General features: G+C 41.2%; 1 protein-coding gene across 1 annotated transcript; it reads right to left on the reverse strand.

The window, feature by feature from the left end:
* Positions 1–2,180: 2,180 nt before the first annotated feature.
* lrrc3 (leucine rich repeat containing 3) lies at positions 2,181–6,656 on the reverse strand. Its single transcript, XM_031296514.2, has 2 exons — positions 6,204–6,656; positions 2,181–4,606 (listed from the first exon to the last, which is right to left on the reverse strand). Exon 2 carries the CDS (start codon positions 4,253–4,255, stop codon positions 3,452–3,454), a length of 804 nt encoding a protein of 267 aa, XP_031152374.1. The 5' UTR covers positions 4,256–4,606; positions 6,204–6,656; the 3' UTR covers positions 2,181–3,451.
* Between the last annotated feature and the right edge of the window lie 13,204 nt (positions 6,657–19,860).

A 19,860-nucleotide genomic window follows, 5' to 3' on the forward strand; every position in this document is an offset into this window, starting at 1 on the left:
TATTTGAACCTGTCCTCTAATTGATTCCTCCAAGATGTAATGAAATATTTAGCTGAACTGAAATTCTGTCTGGGGTGTACTGGATGATACACCAGTGCAGATTTGTAGTCCTACACAGGAAGTGTGGTTCATTTTCTAAAAAAACAAACAAAAACAAAAAAAAACGATATTGTCATATATGTTCATGCATATGTTTCTGCAACCACCATGACACTCACAGCAGACTGCAGTTGCGCTTTCTAACCTTCGTCCCAGGGTAACGCTATTTTATCAGGTTATCATATCGGGCTTTATTGTTGAATCAAAAGACTGTAATGTCAAAGGGGTCACAGAGAGTTATCTCTCAACTGCGAGCTTTTTTAGTCCCGTCACGGGACATTTTTTGATTGAATTTGATTGAAGTCATTGTGGCTGATTAGACTCTGCTAAGGTTGAAGGTGGGTCGGAGCAGACCACAGAGGATACCAGAGTTAACACCTAGCGTACTTTTATGAAGGACAACAAAGTTAACAACTCCTTTTGCGGGTCATGGAGTTAACTAGCTAGCCAGCTAGCAAAGCCATAGGACAAAGCAACAGGTTAGTTTGTGTGTCAGCACCTTTTTAATGTTTAACCACTTAACATTTATGGTGCTACTTTGTAGATATTACAATACATTTGGCAATGATAGTAATGCGGTTGGACTTTAAAAGCTGTGTATGTGGTTTGGCAGGGGCACATTTTTGGGGTTTTGGGCTTTTTTTCTTGGCCGTTGGGCTGGTTTTGGCGCGTTATTATGGAACCCACGTAACTTCTAGGCAAGGCCCGCCCTACGAAGCAGCTTGATTGGTTGGGGTTAGGTATTGACCTCAAGGGATTAGGGTTAGGATAGCCGATTGGTCAGGGGATAGGACCTGAACAAATCGGGTTACGTCACCTTGTGTAAGCATGGACGCCAAGGTTATTATAGTTTTGCATTTTTCATTAGTTTTTATTTTTATTTTGTTTTGACTTTTTGTTTTCAAATTCAGTTTTAATTAGTTTTTAAAGCAGGTTTGCTAGTTTAGTTTTTTTTGTTTGAAAATGCTTAGTTTTTATTAGTTTTAGTCTTTTTTTGTAATATGTGTTATTTCTCAGGGGCAAGATTCAAAAAGGTCAGAAAAAGTATTGTTTGATAATAAATCAACAAAAACATCATACAATTTTAGAAATATGTATTCACAATGTATTCAACAATAACACCAGTAGGCTACATAAAATGTGCATATGATGAGCACAATATGTATGTAAACAGTCTACACAAGACGCCGCAGTAAGTGCAAAATGTGTAAGTGACGTGTTCCAGGAAAAAACCTAAATAGCCAACTGACTAAAGAAGACAGACATCAACAGGTGTTTTGAACTTTGGTTCAAGTGGCAAACATTTTAAATCGACTCACACAGTTGTGTAGACATCCCAGTATCAATCCACATATTAACCCACGCTTCCTCCCACTTTTGGTGTTCCTGCGTATGTACTAACCAGCAGCTATCAGGTCGCCGGTGAAAGCCCTCCTGTAGTGTTCTCTGTCCTGCTGTTGTCTCTGTCATGCTGCCTGGCCCTGTATCCATACATCCATGCCCGTAACGTTACCGGGGTTAGCTTCTGTTTCGGGGAAAGGGGGCTTTGCGTTCTCCTTTGCCTTGTTAAGGTAAGCTAGGTTAGCCTCCTTCTCAAATGTACTGGGATTTTTCCACATATTTTACCACCTTCCACTGCAAGGCTCATGCTTTTATCTGACACCGTCATAATCAAATAGGACTGCCGCTTTCTTCCGACTTTCGGTACCGCCATGATGCCAGGCGAGGGGATGGACTATGTTGTGTTCAATTTGACATGGAATGTCGGAATTTCTGGGTTCCCAGTCGGAAACATATGTCTCTGGCATAGACTGTATAAAACAGGTCTATGGTCGGAAATGTCAACTCTGAAAGATATAACGTTATTTGCTCTATGAAAGACACTGACAAAGACGAAAACTAAGGAGATTTACTTGATTATTTTATTTTAGTTAGTTTTGCAAACAGACATTACAGTTTTAGTTAGTTATCGTTTTTTTTGTAATACCTTGTTTTTATTTGTATTTCAGTTAACGACAATGTTTTTTTTCCCACCTAGTTTTTGTTATTTCGTTCGTTTTCATTAGCAATTATAGCCTTGATGGACGCCTGTGAATGCTATTGAAGGGCAGGCCTTTCCTAGAAGTTGCGTGGGTTCCATAATAACGTGGTTTTGACATACAGACCTGGCAACCCTGCTATGTAGTCGTATGGGTTGGAGAACTTGTTGCTTGTGTAACATTTGGATTTTTTTCATCTCTGTTTTGAACCCATCTCTGATGGGAGCAGTGGCGGCGCCAGAGATTTTCTTTTGCTGGTGCTATGGGTTTGCTCGATGTTTTAGTGAGGGTGCTCTGAAATTTAGAGTTTCCCTTGACACACATGGCATACACACAAGCGCGCAGATACGAAGCACCCCCTGTTTGCTATTGTTTAAATAGGCAATTGTTTGCTAATACATTTACCATGAATACATGATAGGGCGATAATATATCCAAAAATGTAAAGATTTGCAAAAAATAACAGAGTTCATATATTGCAAGATATAACAATTTTTAGTGTGCCAAACTGTGAAAAGGGTTAACCTTGTCGTGTTCACCCTTATACCTCTATATCATCACATATTGTTTAAAAGATGCAGGAATATCGCTTGGTAGTAAAGTAGGCATGTTAATATTCTTTCATAACCTTGGCATGGGATGATGAGATTTTTGAGAGAGAGCTTGTTAAGATATTTTTGGGATGTACCAAAAACACATCAGAGCTGCCAGCGTACGACAACTTTTCCTTGTTTGAATTTATTTTATATTTGCCATGAATCAATGCAGTTTGCACAGAGTAACCTTATTTGCTGGGTCAGTAGTTTTTTGTGTATGATCTACTGGAGGCAGGGATGTTTTCATGGGTTATGCAAACTGAATGTTAACACCTTGCCCTATTTCATATGTAAGCCAAAGTCTTGTAAAGTGGCCTTTACCTTGACAGTATGACATGAAGAACATAAATCAATCGATACAAAGTAACTGTAGGACACAGTCGTCCTCATTCATCTCAGTCCAAATTCAATTACACTGTGCATCGACACCAGCATGGGAACATTTGTCTCTCCAGTCTAGAGCTATTATCTATCCTGGAAATGTGACTTTAAGGAGTATTTTGTTTATTTTTCTCGTATTTAATCAAAATTTAAAAAAAGATAACTCATTTATGGAGCTTTAATAATCAAAATGGCTCATTTTAGTCACTGAAAGACTTCAAATAATGTGTGCTCAAAAACACTGGTGATCATGTGTCCCAACAGCTTTTTTGTCATTTTGTACATAACACATTTACTCACATATTTACAGACGCACACCACTTCTCCTGAGCCCTGCTAGAGAACAGTGCTGATGGTGTCAAAGTCCTTGCTGATCTGAGAGCTGCTCGGCAGTGATTTGAGGTACTCCAGGTGCCTCCTGGCGTCCTCCTGATTGTGTCGCACATAGTAGATGACGTACGCGATCACCATGGTGAACCAACCGAACATGGTGACGAACATGGCCACGTCGGTGGTCTTGTGGTGGAAGTTGCAAAAGTTGATCCCTGAGTCCAGCACCTGGATGATGGATTTGCCCGCGTACTCCTCCTGCACCGCCGTGTGGCAAATCACCTCGTTGACTGTCTCGGGGTCCAGCCGCAGCTCCCTCAGGACCTCCTGCAGCGTGCACTCGCAGTGCCACGGGTTGTTCGACAGGCTGATTTTAGCATGTAGACGTGCAAAGGCCTCTTTGGGGACACTTTGAATGTGATTGTTTGATAGATCCAGGACAAGGAGGCTGTCCGAAACGCCTTGGAAAGCTCCGAGGTCCACAGTCTCGATGTCATTGTTGGACAGGTCCAGCTCCTGAAGGTAGTGCAGTTCTCTGAAGGCGTGGCTTGGGATGTGGGTAATGTGGTTGGATGCCAAAAGTAGGACAACGGTATCTCTCGGAAGATCTGACGGGATGTTCTCCAGGTTGCGAGACATACATTGGACCACGGTCATGCCGCTCTTGTCGATACAGTGACAAGTCGTGGGACAAGCAGTCACTTCTGCACGCGCAATGAATAACCCAAAGAGCAAGCCCCACCACAAGAGTGCAAAGCCATCAAAGATAGGGAATTTCCTGGGCATATCAGGCCCTGCTAAGTCTTGCATATTCAGCAGCGACCTCCTGCAAGTCCTGTCAGGCAAAAGCAATCATGGTTCCACCTGTGTCTTGTGGTTAAATGGTGATGATTGCAGCTTCATTAGCTTTTAAAAACTGCCAAAATGATCGGTTTATTCACACCAACCTAAGGGATAATCTTGAGATAATTCTTCAAAATTGATTTGATAGCGTTTTATATAATCTTTTGAAATAGATTTCAAAAGAGCTCATCCAAAAATCGAGCCGCTCACTGAGCATATTCCGGCAGGGAACTGTAATCTCAGGTTTATTGTGGCGACGTTGAAAGCTTCAGAGAGTTCGGAGCAGGGTAAGTGACATCGGAATCAACATGTTGTGCACTGAAAGAAACAAAGAGAATGGGGTTATTCTTGAACAGGAAAAAAGAAAGTTCTTCAGTGCAGCTGAAGATGGCAATAGCTGCCGTCAGTGTACATGAAGAATCATCCAGACAGTGACTGATAGGGAAGATAAGGCATTTTCTAAGTGCACTGGCAAATGCCTTAGTCTGCCCAAATTGAGCTGAGTAAATGCTAGTTCCACAGTGCTTACAAAATGTATAATGTGATTACTGAGAAAAATCCATTTCACTTCTGCAAATCTCATAAAGCCGGAGGCACACTCATGGGTCATCGGCAGCATTTCTCATTCAATTAGGGAACACATAATTCTGTTCTGCATTGTCTACTATAAACATTACATTGAATTATTCTATCATGCTTGAGCACATCAAAATTAATTGCATTATTTCATAGCGGGACAAAGAAAACAAACCATAACAAATGAAACAGCTTATCTCCCTTTCGACTCCAACAATGAGGAGAATCTTTTTTCTTTTTTTTTTTTTGCACGTGCGGCTCCCTTGTTTTAAGCCCAGCTGTCTCTCATTCATAATGTGAAGAATGAGAGCTGTGGGCTCTCATATAACTCCCAACTGCCCCGCAGGACGATCATCACTTTAAAGACTGTACACCCTCTGGTGGGCTAAACTCATCACACAACGAACCCCTCGCTGTGTTCGAGGTCATCCGCCCCATGGAGCCAGTGTCTTCTTTTTTTACATTTGTCTTTGACAAGGGGTATCATAACTTGAGGCTGGCCACATACACACACACACACACACACACACACACACACACACACACACAGTCTTAAATAAGCCCTCACGTTGTCATCACTCTGGGCTCAGCAGGAGGTGTGGGCATGATGTGGACATCTACAGTACACAAAGGGCGGCTAAAACACCCTGCTATCATGTTATGACACCACTACAGCATTGCATAAAATAGTAGGCTACATATTAAGGTTTACACATGCATTTGTTGCTGTAGCTTGTCCACGCTGTCATTTCCTACGACATGATTTGTTTTGAAGTAATCTGTTTGAATGAAATTGCAAATAGGCTCTCAAATAGGCAACAGATGTTTTCTCCAGTTTTGATGGGAAATGCATAATTTCAATTAAACAAACAGCCTTTAGGAGAGTAAACATTTATGTATCTTAAATATGAATATTAAGTGGACCTGTAGAGGAAACTATAGCTTGGGCAAAGATAAACATGTAATCAGGCTAATACCTGCAGTAAGTGCAGAGTAAACAGTCTCGTAGCGTTTAGTAATATTGCGGATTTTAATCACATCAAACATGTGGTTAAAATATGAAATCGGTAAAACTAATACGCACAGACTATAGACTTAATTAGCAAGTAGACTAGCTGTAGAGGTAGGTCTACTTACCTGGAAAGAGTTACATCCTTTTTATTTTTATCCAGCCTCTGGCTAGAATAGCCCACCAACGCAGGGCTATTGGCGATAGTGCAGCTGTAGTTTGCTCATATCACATCTGTATCATGGTTAAAAGAAGGCTGAACCTCTCTGAAAATAAATACTCAATCAACATTGTTAAAAAACAATACAAAAGTAGGCCACAGTCAGTTACCTCAACGCGTCCACATTTCCGTATTGGAGTACAGAATAAAACGATAGAAGTTCCTAAGCGGCACGCGGGGAAGTTATGGAATCTCCGAGTGAAATGATTCCTGACTCCAAACGTGGCTCTAGTCTCTTCATGTCTTCTCATGAAACACAACACGACCGTCACACTTGTTGGTGATGATGGTAATGAAGTCAAGCAGCCGCACCGGTCCGACCGTCACGCGCCTCTCTCTCCGACCCGCGCGCGCACGGCGCCAGAAGGAGCCCCGGCTGCGCGTGGACTGGACTGCTGTCTCCTGGCAGCTCTCCTCGCCCTCCACTTCCCCTAGTTCTTCGCTGTCTGTCTGTCCTTCTGTCTGTCTGCCCTGCACCTCCCCTCTGCTCTGAGCCCCCCACTCTCTCTTCTCTCTTCTACGACAATTAACAGAACCAAATCTGAAAATTGATCCTGGATGCAAAACAAGAGAAAACATTTATCATGAAAAGCATTTTAGTAGTCTAATCACTTTTAAAATGACTTTCACTCACTCACTCATAACTAAATGTTTGAGGCATGCATGCGTTTGGACTAAAAGGTTGTACATGATCTTGGTAAGCAATTTGACAACATTTTAGTAAATATTTTTAGTGTGTCAAAAAGTGTGCTCCTTAAGATACCAGCAAACAAGCTTATCCAGCACAAATTAGTGCATAAAAAGTCACCAAAATGAAGTATTTGAACCTCATAATTAAATACAAAATGAGGGGAAAAGTACAAAAAGGTCCACTTTTTGAAAAAAAGAACCCTCTCCCCTTCCACTAGGCTGGCTACGGGCCTCAGTAGGCTATAAAATGCAGTGACAAAGTCATAATTAAAGAGAGATTTTTGGGATAATTGTCTTGTAGAACACATTCCACTTTAAGACCTTGCCCCATGCAATCCTCCCACGGGCTGTATCAAACAGACGGGATGTGAGGGAATTAGGCAGCACAGCAGTGGATCACAATGTCAGCTCGGAGGTCTGCGCTGGATTCTTCTGGTAATTGCCGTATTTGAACTGTGGAGGTTTATTCCACACTCACAAACTGCATGCAAAGTAGGCTATATGTTTTCGGTATGTCTTGTTACTTAAAGGTGCAGTAGGTAAGCCTTATAAAACTAACTTTCTGTTATATTTGCTGAAACTGACCCTATGTTCCAGTAGAACTACATGAAGCAGGTCATTTTAAAAGAAATCTGGCTCCTCTGGCACCACCTACAGCCTGTAGTGGGATTTGCAAAAAGCCACCGTTCCCTGTTCAAATGCACCAATCAGGGCCGGGGGGGGGGGGGGGGTCTAACTGCGTGTCAATCACTGCTCATGCACACGCATTCATTCTCCCTTGTGGGGGGAGGTTTTTGGCTTTAGCGGAAAGGGGGGAGGGACTGAGAGGTTGTCGATTAATTTTTTTGGCTAAGTCTTGGATCTTCGCAATCTTTGCTCTTCCTACAGCACCTTTAATGCTACTTCTATGACTGAATCATGTCTGCGTCATCCAAAAGCAAACACTTTCTCAAACTATTGGTGTTTCATTAAGAGTGTCTTTAAATTGTTATGAAATATTTTTTATGTGTACTAGTATGGGTCAACGGAAGTGCATTTCCAGGATAATTGCCTGACATCCAGCGCGCCCCTCACCTTCTGCTGTCTGTGTGTTGCCGTTCTCAAACTCCATATGCTACGGGAAACAACAACAACCTTCGAGTTAGCAAGCCACACACTGAAAATGGCAACTTTTAAAGAAAAATTGGCTTGTGGAACAAGGCAGGCCTGCTTAGTTCTTTCGGGGAATGATTGTAAAGATTTACAAAAACTACCGGAGCTAAGCGCCGCCCAAGACAATTGTGATTGGTTTAAAGAAATTCAAACAACCCTAATAGTTTTTTTTCTCCTATCCCAGAATGAATGTTTGGAGTAGCCAGACCTTACTCCACAGCACTGTGGAGATAGGTCTGGCAATGAGAGACTAAATGTGTCGTATACTTAAAGAACTGGACTACAGTGAGTACAATTAGCATATGCATGGTAAATAAGGTCAGATCCCATGTAACCTCGACAGATTGACTGTACATGATGGCACATGCAATGGAGCATTCAGCATTGTTTTTTGTTTCATGTCATTACTGAGACAAAGAAAAAAAAAAGAAGCAATTTCATACCATGTTTTTGAGGCCATTTCAATCCGTTTTTAATTATCTTTCTTATACTCTCTAGCATAATAAATCTTACAATTGCTCATGAAATGTACTGTTGTTACAATTTAATGCAGGTTGTGAGATAACCTTGACAAAAGCACAAAAACAATCTGCAAATATGGGCTTAGAAAAGTGAGTTTAACCGACCGCTTCGAGTTCATTTGCTTTCCCTCATGCGACTCAAATGTAGGTCAGCTGGTCCCAATGTTCCAGGTTTCATTCCTGCCACAGTCTCAAACCCACAGTGTGCCCGCTGGCATGAGGAATTGTGCTATTTGTTGCAATACTGAACTCCTTAAACTTGATATAGGATATTACACTATGTGCACTAATGCATTTTGGATCGTGGGTAGACATGGCTGGTCAAGTACTAAAATATACAAACTACAATAATCTATATGTCTTGTTTATGTTACATTTTATTTGTAATTAGCTGTGTAAATGTCTCATAATGGCCTGACCACAAGACTTCTGCTACAGGAGTCATGGGAATCACCTATATATTTAGTGAGTGGCAAATTGTGTGGCGTTAACTGCTAAAAGTAATGTCTTTAAGCAGCACTGTTATGAAACAATCCAATCACGATAGTTTTGTGGTTCGTATCCTATCATCTAGTGGCTTGATGTTTATGAGTTGATTCTGAAAGTATTACGAGATCTCGGAGAACAAAGAGACATGAAGCAGGGCCAGGTTCACAATTTTCTAAAGGTTTAATGAGACACACAAGGATATATACACAGATATATTTTACACAGATACAGCTTCAGGAACGTAAACAGCATTACAATTTATGATACAAATTTATAATACCAATTCAAACAGATGAGAGAGGCTCTGTTATTAGCGATGGATCAAATGACTGGGTGTAATGTAAAAGGGCTTACTTGTTGTGTTGTGACAAGCACACAGAATTATCACCCAACTCTGCAGCTCCCCTCTCAGTTTTAGGGACAGTTTTAGCATTTTTCAGCTATTTGTTTTTGTTTTATAATATTAAAGATTTGAGTTGGAGGTGTTTATGGAACAATAATCACTCAGTACAAGCGCAAATAACACTGCTGGATTTAATCTTCATGGTAACGTGGATGATATGGAGTGAAAAAATGTGCATGAGGCATCAATACATTTACTTTCTGCAGTCTGACTTCAGTTCACCACCTCGCCATCTGCGTCGCCAATTCCTATTTTGTCTCCATAATGTGCGTACGCAAGGGTCAGAGTTTGCGTGGAGGACCACACGTTCTCCCGTCAAGTTAGTTTTTTATAAATCACAACCTTTGCGTGGGAAGTGGCGTACGCACATTTTCAGCCCCGTTTTGTGCGTATGCCACGGTTATAAATGAGACCCCTGGATGGTTTGCACTGAAGTATCCAGGCTTCTTTCCTTCCCTTCGTCCTCTTCTGATGACATTCATAATTTAACTCAAATGTTATTATTATTATTATGTTCATCTTTCCGGTGCATTTCCGGTGTTTGTTACAAACTAAGATTATCAGTCAATTAATGTAATTAGCGCTGCAGAACACCTGTAAAGCGCAGTGATACATGTATAGTTAAATGTCCCAGTGATGTTTTACTCTATATCAACCTATATCAGCACTCGTGTGTTGTGCTTTCAGCTTGTTGCACTGCCTCCAAGTAGCCAAAAATTAATTTGAGGCAGGGTTAATGACCTGATCATATGGCTGATATCAAATGCATCATTAAGGTGAATAATACCAACTTGTGAGCTTATCTGGCCCTCATTAGTTTTCAGCATTCATCATACGTGGATTGTGTTGAGAAGACGATACCGTTTATTAGATAAATTACATAAGAAAATATGATTATGTTCATTAGGCCCTCAGAGGTATGTGACCAACTACATTTAGAGAAACCCATTCGTGATAATTAAGCAGGCAAGATTTTGGTTTAGGTTTCAACAGCTCCGTTATAGACTGTGTCATCTGGGGAATTCTATTACCTCAGCAGGCAGGTGAAGAGAAAAATGCAGCTTTTCAACGACATCAAAAAAGCACCGGTCGGACGGTAGGCCTTCACACACCAATCAATCAAGGTGACGCAGCTGCTATCGTGGAAGTCCTCTAGAATTGGTTTTGGTCCCTGCTTGTATAGTGAAGATTAATGGGCTGCTTTACAAACAGTTTATGGGTAGTCTCAGGTAGTCGTCTCTAAACACTCATTTATTGTTTCAAACAATGATGCATCATAATCATAACTATATACTAATAGGTAAAGAGTCAATAAATAAAGATTTTGCAGAGTTAGGTGACTTGAGGTGCTGCCTAGAGCAAAAACAACACCCACAGACAGGTGGCAAGCTAACTGGGAGTCATGCTGGGAAGCAAGGTAGCTCCAGGCAGACAGAGCAATTGTGAGTGTGATTGAAGAATGCCAATCTGGATAAATCACATATATTCAGTCTTCACTGGCTCTGACTGGCACACAGCATTATTTTCCGTCTGTTTCCTCTATAACACACACGGCCTCTAATTACCGATCCGTCATTCACTTAGTCCCAACAAAACAAGACTCCAGCAGACATAAATATGCTAAATCAGAACGAATAAGCCCAACGATTTTTAAATGAATGCAAAAGCATTGCTCACAGACAACACCGGCAGCGGAGGAGGTATTTTATCTAAAAGATGTATCTGCTGAGCTTGATTATTCTCAAACAAGGGTACACAGACATTCACATGCAAATTTCATCCTTTGTCCGTCCAGATAAGGGGTCATAACAGGGATCACTGGTGGTTTCGTTCTGCCAAAACACACAGCGACAGTACCAAGTCAGAAAAATGGGAGGAGTGTGACAGTCAGATAAAAGAAAAGCCAAGGTCAGGAATTTGGAGCGCAGCTGTTACAGGAGCAGCAGAAATACCACGCATACGCTGCCAGAGAAATGCAGCAGGTTTTCCACGACAGCGTCTTGTGCTAACCTTCCACAATCAATTGAGGGGGCCAGGCAGAGAAACCAGGGCAGGATGAGCCAGTAAGTGGCTATTCATCTAGATAAACAACAGCACCACATTAACCTCCATATCAATTGATCCTGATTAATGTAGCCACTGTAGAGTTTCCCCCTATGTCAGGATTTCTTCTTTTTTTTCCTGCATTTAGGTTTTGTCCTAAATGCTTTTAGAGGGTAGAGACTGGTTGGTGGGATACTGTGAATAAGACGGCATTATTCTACATTAAACACTCAATTGTTTTTAATGATCACCATCTATTTATATTATGCACACTTTAGGACACATTTAATGACTCCCTGCCTGTAATTGCCACTGGGACAACTAATAACAGCACCAAACCCATAACACATTTATCCAACTCCGGCATTAGGAGATGGTAGACATGGTAGATGGTAGAATTAGAGCTGTAACAATTCCACATTTTACTTTACAACAGGGACGTCACTAGGATTGAAAGACAGGGGGGGCTTAGCCCCCAGGCTATGCAAAACTTTCCTTTGCAAAATCTTACTATCAAACGTTGCGATAATGTTAGCTTTTAGATACATCAAAGCTGCATGGGGGGAACTTATGTAGGCCAGACTGTGCTCCTGCTGAGTTATTCTGTAGGCTACGACTTAAATGCCATCCATCTGCTCATGTAAATGTGTGATAAAGTAATGCCATATCTAATTCCTTTCTCTATTAGATAAGTTGCAGGTCAAAATAAGACTGTTTAATTACACTAATTACTGTTACTGCACAGTAGAGTGGTTGAAGCAGTGTCATGTCAACATCCAAAATATGTCCAGCACAAATCAGTAAAATGGCAATATGACATCATGACTTTACGTAAATGTACACGCCACTTTCCTAAAGCCAAGTGGCGTGTTATCTGTACGCATTTTGAGCTATCCGTGTGTATGTCTACGCTGTATACAGAGGACGGCAGTCTGCAACGTCACAGCATAGCCACGTGGCGTGTTATCGCAAGGCTATGTGTTATTGTGAGGCTACGGTTGGGTTTAGGAAAAGAAGAAACGGTTGAAAAGAAGAAACGGCTGGGATTAGGAAAAGAAGAACGGGGCTGGGTTTAGGAAAAGAACAAACATAGAAAGGAAACATCACACGCGGGACATGAAGGAAACGTGACACGCGGGACACAATACTCACTCTCCTGGGTGAAAGTCCTGTGTTTTACCCATCCTCCACGTTCTGACAGCTGCCAGTTTACACCAATAAGACAAGACGGGACAGGTTTTCGTTTTCATAGCCATTGACTCTTTGTACTTCTGTCTAACTTTTGGGCTTTTTTTGTAGCTGGATATGTTATTTGTTGTTTCTAAATATGAATTTGGATAACGTTGGCGATAGTGAGATGCCTGCTACAGTTGCATTACGAGTGAGAAATCGGCTAAACGTTTTATTTCTCTGATTTACTGCTTTGGTTTAATGCCGCCATGCGCTCTTCTCTCTTCAGTCACTCTCTACCTCGTTCGTCCACATACCGTTACGTGCACACGGGCGCTCGTTGAGCCTCCGTCACTGCCTTTTCCACCAGCCAACAGTTTGTGAAATATAAATAAAACAGACAGACTGCAGGGCACGACGACACAAACCATCAAGATGAATGGTGAAGGAAGATTGATTCAAAGTAGTGAGTGATATAGAGTGCACTGTAAAAAGTACGTGATGTCATGTGACCAGATAATGTCATAACACAAGTACACAGCCCATGAAGTAAACCACACCTGTTATTTCCTAAAGGAACATAAAATTGTCAGTCATACCCCTTAAGATCTTAGCTAATGTTAGCAATTAATTGCGGTCAAACAAAGAAGTGGTGATTATGTAAAACGATTGCAATTAGACAATTATGTAATAATTGTTACAGGCCTAGGTAGAATTTACTCAGCAGGCAAAAAAACACAGGTTCAGTTATCACCATGGGGCCTTTCCCCCATCTTCATGTTCACCTGCCCCTTAATGAATCTCCAAATGCTTTAGAAATGACAAATTACCCATGTCCACCGCCTCCAGTCAATTCGACCTCTTGTCACCTATTTACTTATCCAAGTGTATCACTTTGGATTTCCTCTGACAAAGTACATTCATCTCATCTGAAGGGGGTCAACATACTGATGAGTGGAGCCTTTAGTTTCCAACAATTCATCAAACACTTAGTGACTGTAGCAGTGTCCCAGGGAGCAGAGCATTAGCAGCTAATAGCATTCACAGGCAGGGAGAGGTGGGGAGGTGGGGGTGTAACTGTCTGATTAGCTGCTGTAATACATCTAGAGCTGTTTGTGTGTGACTGGATGACATGTAATAAAACACAGATTGTACTGATGCATGGCATGAAGTAAATCGGCAGAACATGATTTATCATCTGACATTGAACTGTGTTTTTGTTAGTAGTTATTGATGCTGAACAGGTGTGTGTATGCATAGATTACCCAACCACATATACACCTTATACTCAGTGGTGTAGTGGTCCCTGGAGAAGTGGGTATACTCTCAGTGTTCACCTTTTTTTTTTTCTTTTTTTTTTTAAAGTAGTCCAGAAAAAAGCCCTGTTTTAGAAACAGCGACACGTAAGACTATGATTTAGTTTACCCACAAATCTGTCATTTCTACTTGCTCACTATTATAAAATGATCATGACTTGATTAGGAGCAGTTTGTAGTTACTACTGGTCACACAAGCAGCCTGGATGAATGTAAAATGTATTTATCATGAGGCAAACATGGTGTTATCTCTTCTCCTCTAAATGTGCAGTCATATTGCCACTGGCAATTTGCCAGTAGTTTAAAATAATGATTCATTTGGAAACCACCTTAAAACTTACCTCAGAATTATGTCTTCCATCAACTGGGGTGGCACACCGCCGCTTGTGTTATTTCTTCAGCTGTTGTTTGGTCTGTTGCCGTTATCGTAGTCAAGTGGCACCGGCACCTGAGTTTTTTTTTTGTTTTTTTTTCACTGGCACCTGAGGTATTAGCGATATTTTCCTCGGCATGACCCGCCCTACTCCACCTCTGATTGGCTCATCAGTCCTCATGCCTAAAGTTAACCAATCTAATCAGTGAAAGCAGCGAGTACCAGCCAATTAGAGGCAGAGGAGGGTGGGTCATGGCTTCACTATCCTTGAGGAAAAAATGGGTCAATCAGGCTCACAGATATTACTGAATGGTGCGCATCAGGGGGGATTTAGAAGTGGGTATACGCAATGCTGACTGAAAAATAAGTAGGTATACGCCGTATACCAGCGTATACCCTGGACTACACCACTGCTTATACTGTACATACAGTGCTTTCAGAAAGTTTTCAGACCCCTTCCCTTTTTTCACATTTTGTTATGTTGCAGCCTACGGAGCCCGTTAAGGGACATGGGGAATTTCTTTTTTCTCTCATGCTCACGAGAGACCAATCTGAGTACCAGTCAAAATGGCTGCCGCGGAGGAGGTATTCATCTTTCTGAAAATGCAATCAAATGTACAAAGGTCCTGAAGTGACATGGGGAATTTTATTGTTTCTCGGGCGCACGAGAAAGGAAAAAAAACTGAAATATCACTTAAGGAGGCTATTCAGATCTTTTATATTGCCACTTGAAGTTTAGCTCAGATGCCTTCCATTTCTCTTGATCATTTTTGAGATGTTTCTACATTTGATTGGAGTCCACTTGTGGTAAATTCAATTGATTGTCTCACAGCTGACGATGCATATCAGCAAAAACCAAGCGATGAGGCCAAAGGAAGCTCAGAGACAGCATCGTGTCGAGGCCCAGATCTGGGGAAGGCAAAAAATCTGCTGCAATGAACGTTCCCAAGAGCACAGTGGCCTCCGTAATTTTTAAATAGAAATAGAATAGAAAGAAGTTTGGAACAACCAGGACTAATCCTAGAGCTGGCCGTCCGGCCAAACTGAACAAATGGGGGAGAAAGTCCTTGGAGACAAAAAAGAGATGATCAAAAACCTGATGGTCACCCTGGCTAATCTCCAGAGATCCTGTGTGGAGAAGGGAGAAACTTCCAGAAGGACAACCCTCAGTGGAACACTCCACCGATCTGGGCTTCATGACAGAGTGCAAACACGAAGCCCTCCTCAGTGAAAGACAGAAGGACTCTCAGGCTGTGAGAAACAAGATTCTCTGGTCTGATGAAACCAAGATTAAATTATTTTGCTTTAATTCTAAGTGTCATGTCGGTAGGAAACCAAGCACCACTCATCATATGCGCAATACCATCCAAACGGTGAAGCATGGTGGTGGCAGCATCATGCTGTGTGGATGTTTATCAGCGGCAAGGACCGGGGGGGCCTGGTCAGGGTCAAGTACAGAGATATCCTTAACAAAAACCTGGTCAAGAACGCTCAGGACTTCAGACTGGGCAGAAGGTTCACCTTCCAACAGGACATTGACCCTGAGCAAACAGCCAAGACAACGCTTAGACTTGGGGACAACTCTGTGAATATCCTCGAGAGGCCCAGCCATAGCCCAGACTTGAACCCAATCACACCTCTCTGGAGAGGCCTAAAAATGGCTGTCCTCCGACGGTCTACGTCCAACCTGACCAGAAAATCCCCAAATCCAGGTGTGCAAAGCTTGTCACGTAATAGCCAAGATGATATGATATTCCAAGCAAGTTCACTATCACAACTATAAGGCAATGTCAAATCAATGTTTTCAGCAGTTTCCAATGCCCCCAAATGGCCAAATTTTGACTTAATGTAAGATAATAGAAACCTCAGTAAGCAGGGAGAGAGTGCTTTTAAGATACCACGTCCACCATGAATATTCAACATACAGTTTGGCTACATTCTCTGACTGGGGATGGTAGAGTTCCATGCATTTCAGGCTGCTAGCTGGATGCCATAAGGACAACAGTTTCATTCATGAAAGCATTCTCTGCCTACACAGCTCCATAAGAAATGCTATTGAAATTGCCTTGAAACTTCAAGGGTTCATTTCTGCCTTGGCATTGATATAGGTAGACGGCGGTTTTGAGTGTTTATCTCTAGCCTGACAGCAGTGACTAAATAAAATTTGTCTTAATCAGCCAAGAGTAGAATGGTTTTTATTCCTACCAAACACTAGGCCATCTGATTTCACTTAGCTCAAGCGGGGAGGCTGTTTTACCCCACATCGAGTACCAGATGGATGGGACCCAACACACCAGAGCAAAGCAGATTGTGTCTTTATAAGCTGTTTAATTATAGAATATAGTAAAGTCTCAAATAATTCGCCATGATTAGTTTCTGGTATCCTGAGTGTTCACTTATTCCTAACAATCAGATAGGTATACATAATTTAATTATGTGTAATTTAATAACTAAGTAAAAACTTTTATTTAGCCAAGCATTTGAAAAGGGAACGTATAAAGCTTTACATTTTCTTTTGCCTTCCATTTAAATTATTTAACTAGCAGGCATTGACTTGTCTAATTACCTTTTATTAGGCTACATGTATTCAGTTTAATAGATACTTTACCATTTTGCAAACATTCTACAGTAAGTGTTCATTAATCTACTTCTTCTACCAGATTTGTAGGGTTTATTATGATTGTTTTATTATATTTTAGGTAGCACGCACCTTACCTGAAATGCCTTGAGCAATCTTAAAAGGACAGTTCACATAAATGTAAGCAACCAGTTCTTCCTTGACATGAATTGACAAGGGAGTCCATGATAAGTCATGATTGAATGTGGCGAAATCACAATGACTTTCCTAATTTGGAGCTTCCTCTTTTCCTGGCAAGGTTGTCAATTGTCTCGCATGGGGATTATCTGCCCTTATTTAGACTTGGTGAATGTGTTACTAAATGCAATTAGGGACTTTGGGAGCACAATCGAGAGCTGCTTGAAACCCGGGCATAATTAACAGCCATGAAAGAGTTGGTGACGACCGATGGTCCAGCTGTATACAAGGTGACCTCCTGTCGCCCCTAAAGAGTGACAATGTTAATTTGCAACATGCCTGTGTGGACAAAGGCGTCCCCTGTGGCTCGGTCTCTTGGGTGCACACACTCCAGCTGAATGTCAGGCCAAAAAACATAGACGTCCAATTAACAGCAGGGACTCTTTCAGCTAACACTGACAGTGGGAGACATTATAGAGCCTTTTTTGTCATACAGCTATTTTGCATCCGTGGTACATTTTGAGAATTGAGTTTATATTAAACAGTAGGCACAAATCATCCTATTGTATTGTCTTTCAGAAGCTCATGGAGAAAGCAGAGAAAAGTGGAAGTTGTGACAGTGTTTACAGTATATCGGTAGGATTGTTAAGAGTTAAGTGTTTCATACAGTCACACCTCATACCTGACAGATTTCCATAGAATTGAATCAACACCTCACTGACAGTCTAAGGAAAAATAAGAAAACTTTGCTCATTAACTCCATGAATTTGGAATTCTTTGCAGGGATGTTGCAATTGATTGCATCGTATTGCAAGGTGTTCCTGGTATTGTGTCCGCCACCTAGAAGTTGCTTTCTGATGCTATAGTTTCTCACATTCTGAAATGGAAAAAAGTCCAGACAAGCTTCTGGTCAAAACACAGTTGCCGAATTGCTGCATTAAAAGAGCACAAACCAGTGGCCGTGTTGCTCGGCGGGTAGATATATGGAGGTGTATACCTCGACGCAGAAGGTCCAGGGTAGGAGTCCGACCTGAAATGATTTCCTGCATGTCATCCCCCTCTCTCTCCCCTTTCATATCTTGCTGTTCTTTCCATTAAAGGCTGAAATACCCTGAACAAATCTTTAGAGAAAGGAAAAAAAGAGCACAAACCAAAATTCTTTAAAAGCCTGACAATAATACTGGGAAAAGCCTTATGAGACTACAAAAGAATTCTACCTTTCCCTTCATTCATTCATCCATCCAACCAGCCATTTTTAACAAACCTTCTTTGTTAAAATAGCTGTGAACATTTGCCACTGTGGGAAACCACTGCCTCTGTGTGCACGACTCAATCACAGATTATTTCAGGGAAATGAAGCCAGAAATCAGTTACCTTCTTAATTGTCAGAAAGCTTGACTGGGACTTGCATTTTTAGAGATTTAACGTAGGTATATCCTCCAGTTTATGGTCATTAAGTTGTGCATAATTAGTATCTAGCTGACCTCATGCAGGGTTATCTTGGTCTTATTTGGAATCAGTAGTAGAGCCTTTGCTAACAAATGCTCTTTAATACTGCGATTTCGGAAGGCAGCCTTTTAAAATCTATCAAGCAAGCCATATAGGCTTAAATGTAATCTTTTTCTCTATACTTCACTGGCTGGGTAAATGTTCAGCTGGCCTGTATTGAAAACGAGTAACCTCAGCTATTTTGCATTTCAGAACAGTTTTTAAGTACATATTAACAATGGAAAGCAATTCTTACCAGTGTATCTTGATTGGGAATCAAATGAATGCAAAGAAAGTGACTTTATGAACTTGATTTTAAGATTTGTATTTGTTTATTATATATGTAATCTCGTCACACATTTGAATCTAGAGTCAATATTAGGGTTGGGTATTGTTTGGTTTGGATACCGGTGCTAAAGTGGGACTTTTAAAACGGTACCGGTGCCTTAACAGTGCCTGAACCGATACTTTTTAAGAAAATTTAAAAAAAGAAGGGTACTAAACAGTTGGCAACATTAAGAATGGCTTGTTTATTGCTAAGGCCATATCGTCAAAATTAAATGATGTAATAATAATGTAATCACTATAACAATAACTTATTTCACTAGTAAATAGCTGTTGAATGACAAAAACAACCACCAGATGAGAAAAGGGCATTTAACAACAACTTTGAATGCACCACAACGCTGTAAATTACCAGTTTCATTGAACGCACCGTCTGTGTTTTTCCGACAACAGCAGCTGCAGATTGTTACATCCGGTGGAATCCTCTACAGTGAAATACAGTCACACTTTACACCGTTTAGCGTTAGCTGTCAGCATTGTAACTGTGTTTAATCCAGCTACTAGCTAGCGGTAGGCTAACGTTAGCTGCTGTGGAGTGTAGTGTTAACTAGCATCACGTGCAGCGGTGTTCCTGTTGCCTGTAACGTCTGTTTCAGAGCATCAGAGAGAAGTGCAGACATATCAGTGGCACCAGAATGAGGCACCGAAATCCGCGTTGCTATTCCTGCAGCAGCAGGATGTGTTACGAGGAAGTACGGCAAAATAGTAGCCTGTTAGGCACCACGCAAAGCCGAGTGAAGTGAAAATAAATTAATAAATGGCGGCATGCGATTAATATGATTAAAAAAAATTAACGCATTATGCTCGGCCCTTAATCACGTCGCAATTAACGCGTTAATGCTGACAGCCCTAGTTATAACTAAATAGTACTAGTTACTAAATAGTCTGTAACTTAATTCAACTGACAAGGGGTGTTAGCGCTCCATTAGTTAATAAAATATAACACGATTTTGTAGCTTTTGATTAAGACACCTATCCAACCCACATGAAGTAAACACTTGAAATAGATGACACATGCAAAG

This window comes from Sander lucioperca, chromosome 8 (genome assembly GCF_008315115.2).
Source record: "Sander lucioperca isolate FBNREF2018 chromosome 8, SLUC_FBN_1.2, whole genome shotgun sequence".
Taxonomy (NCBI): Eukaryota; Metazoa; Chordata; class Actinopteri; order Perciformes; family Percidae; genus Sander; species Sander lucioperca.

Excerpts from the sequence above, each read along its gene's own strand:
- lrrc3 (XM_031296514.2), bottom strand. The coding sequence starts at position 4,255 with ATGCAAGACTTAGCAGGGCCTGATATGCCCAGGAAATTCCCTATCTTT.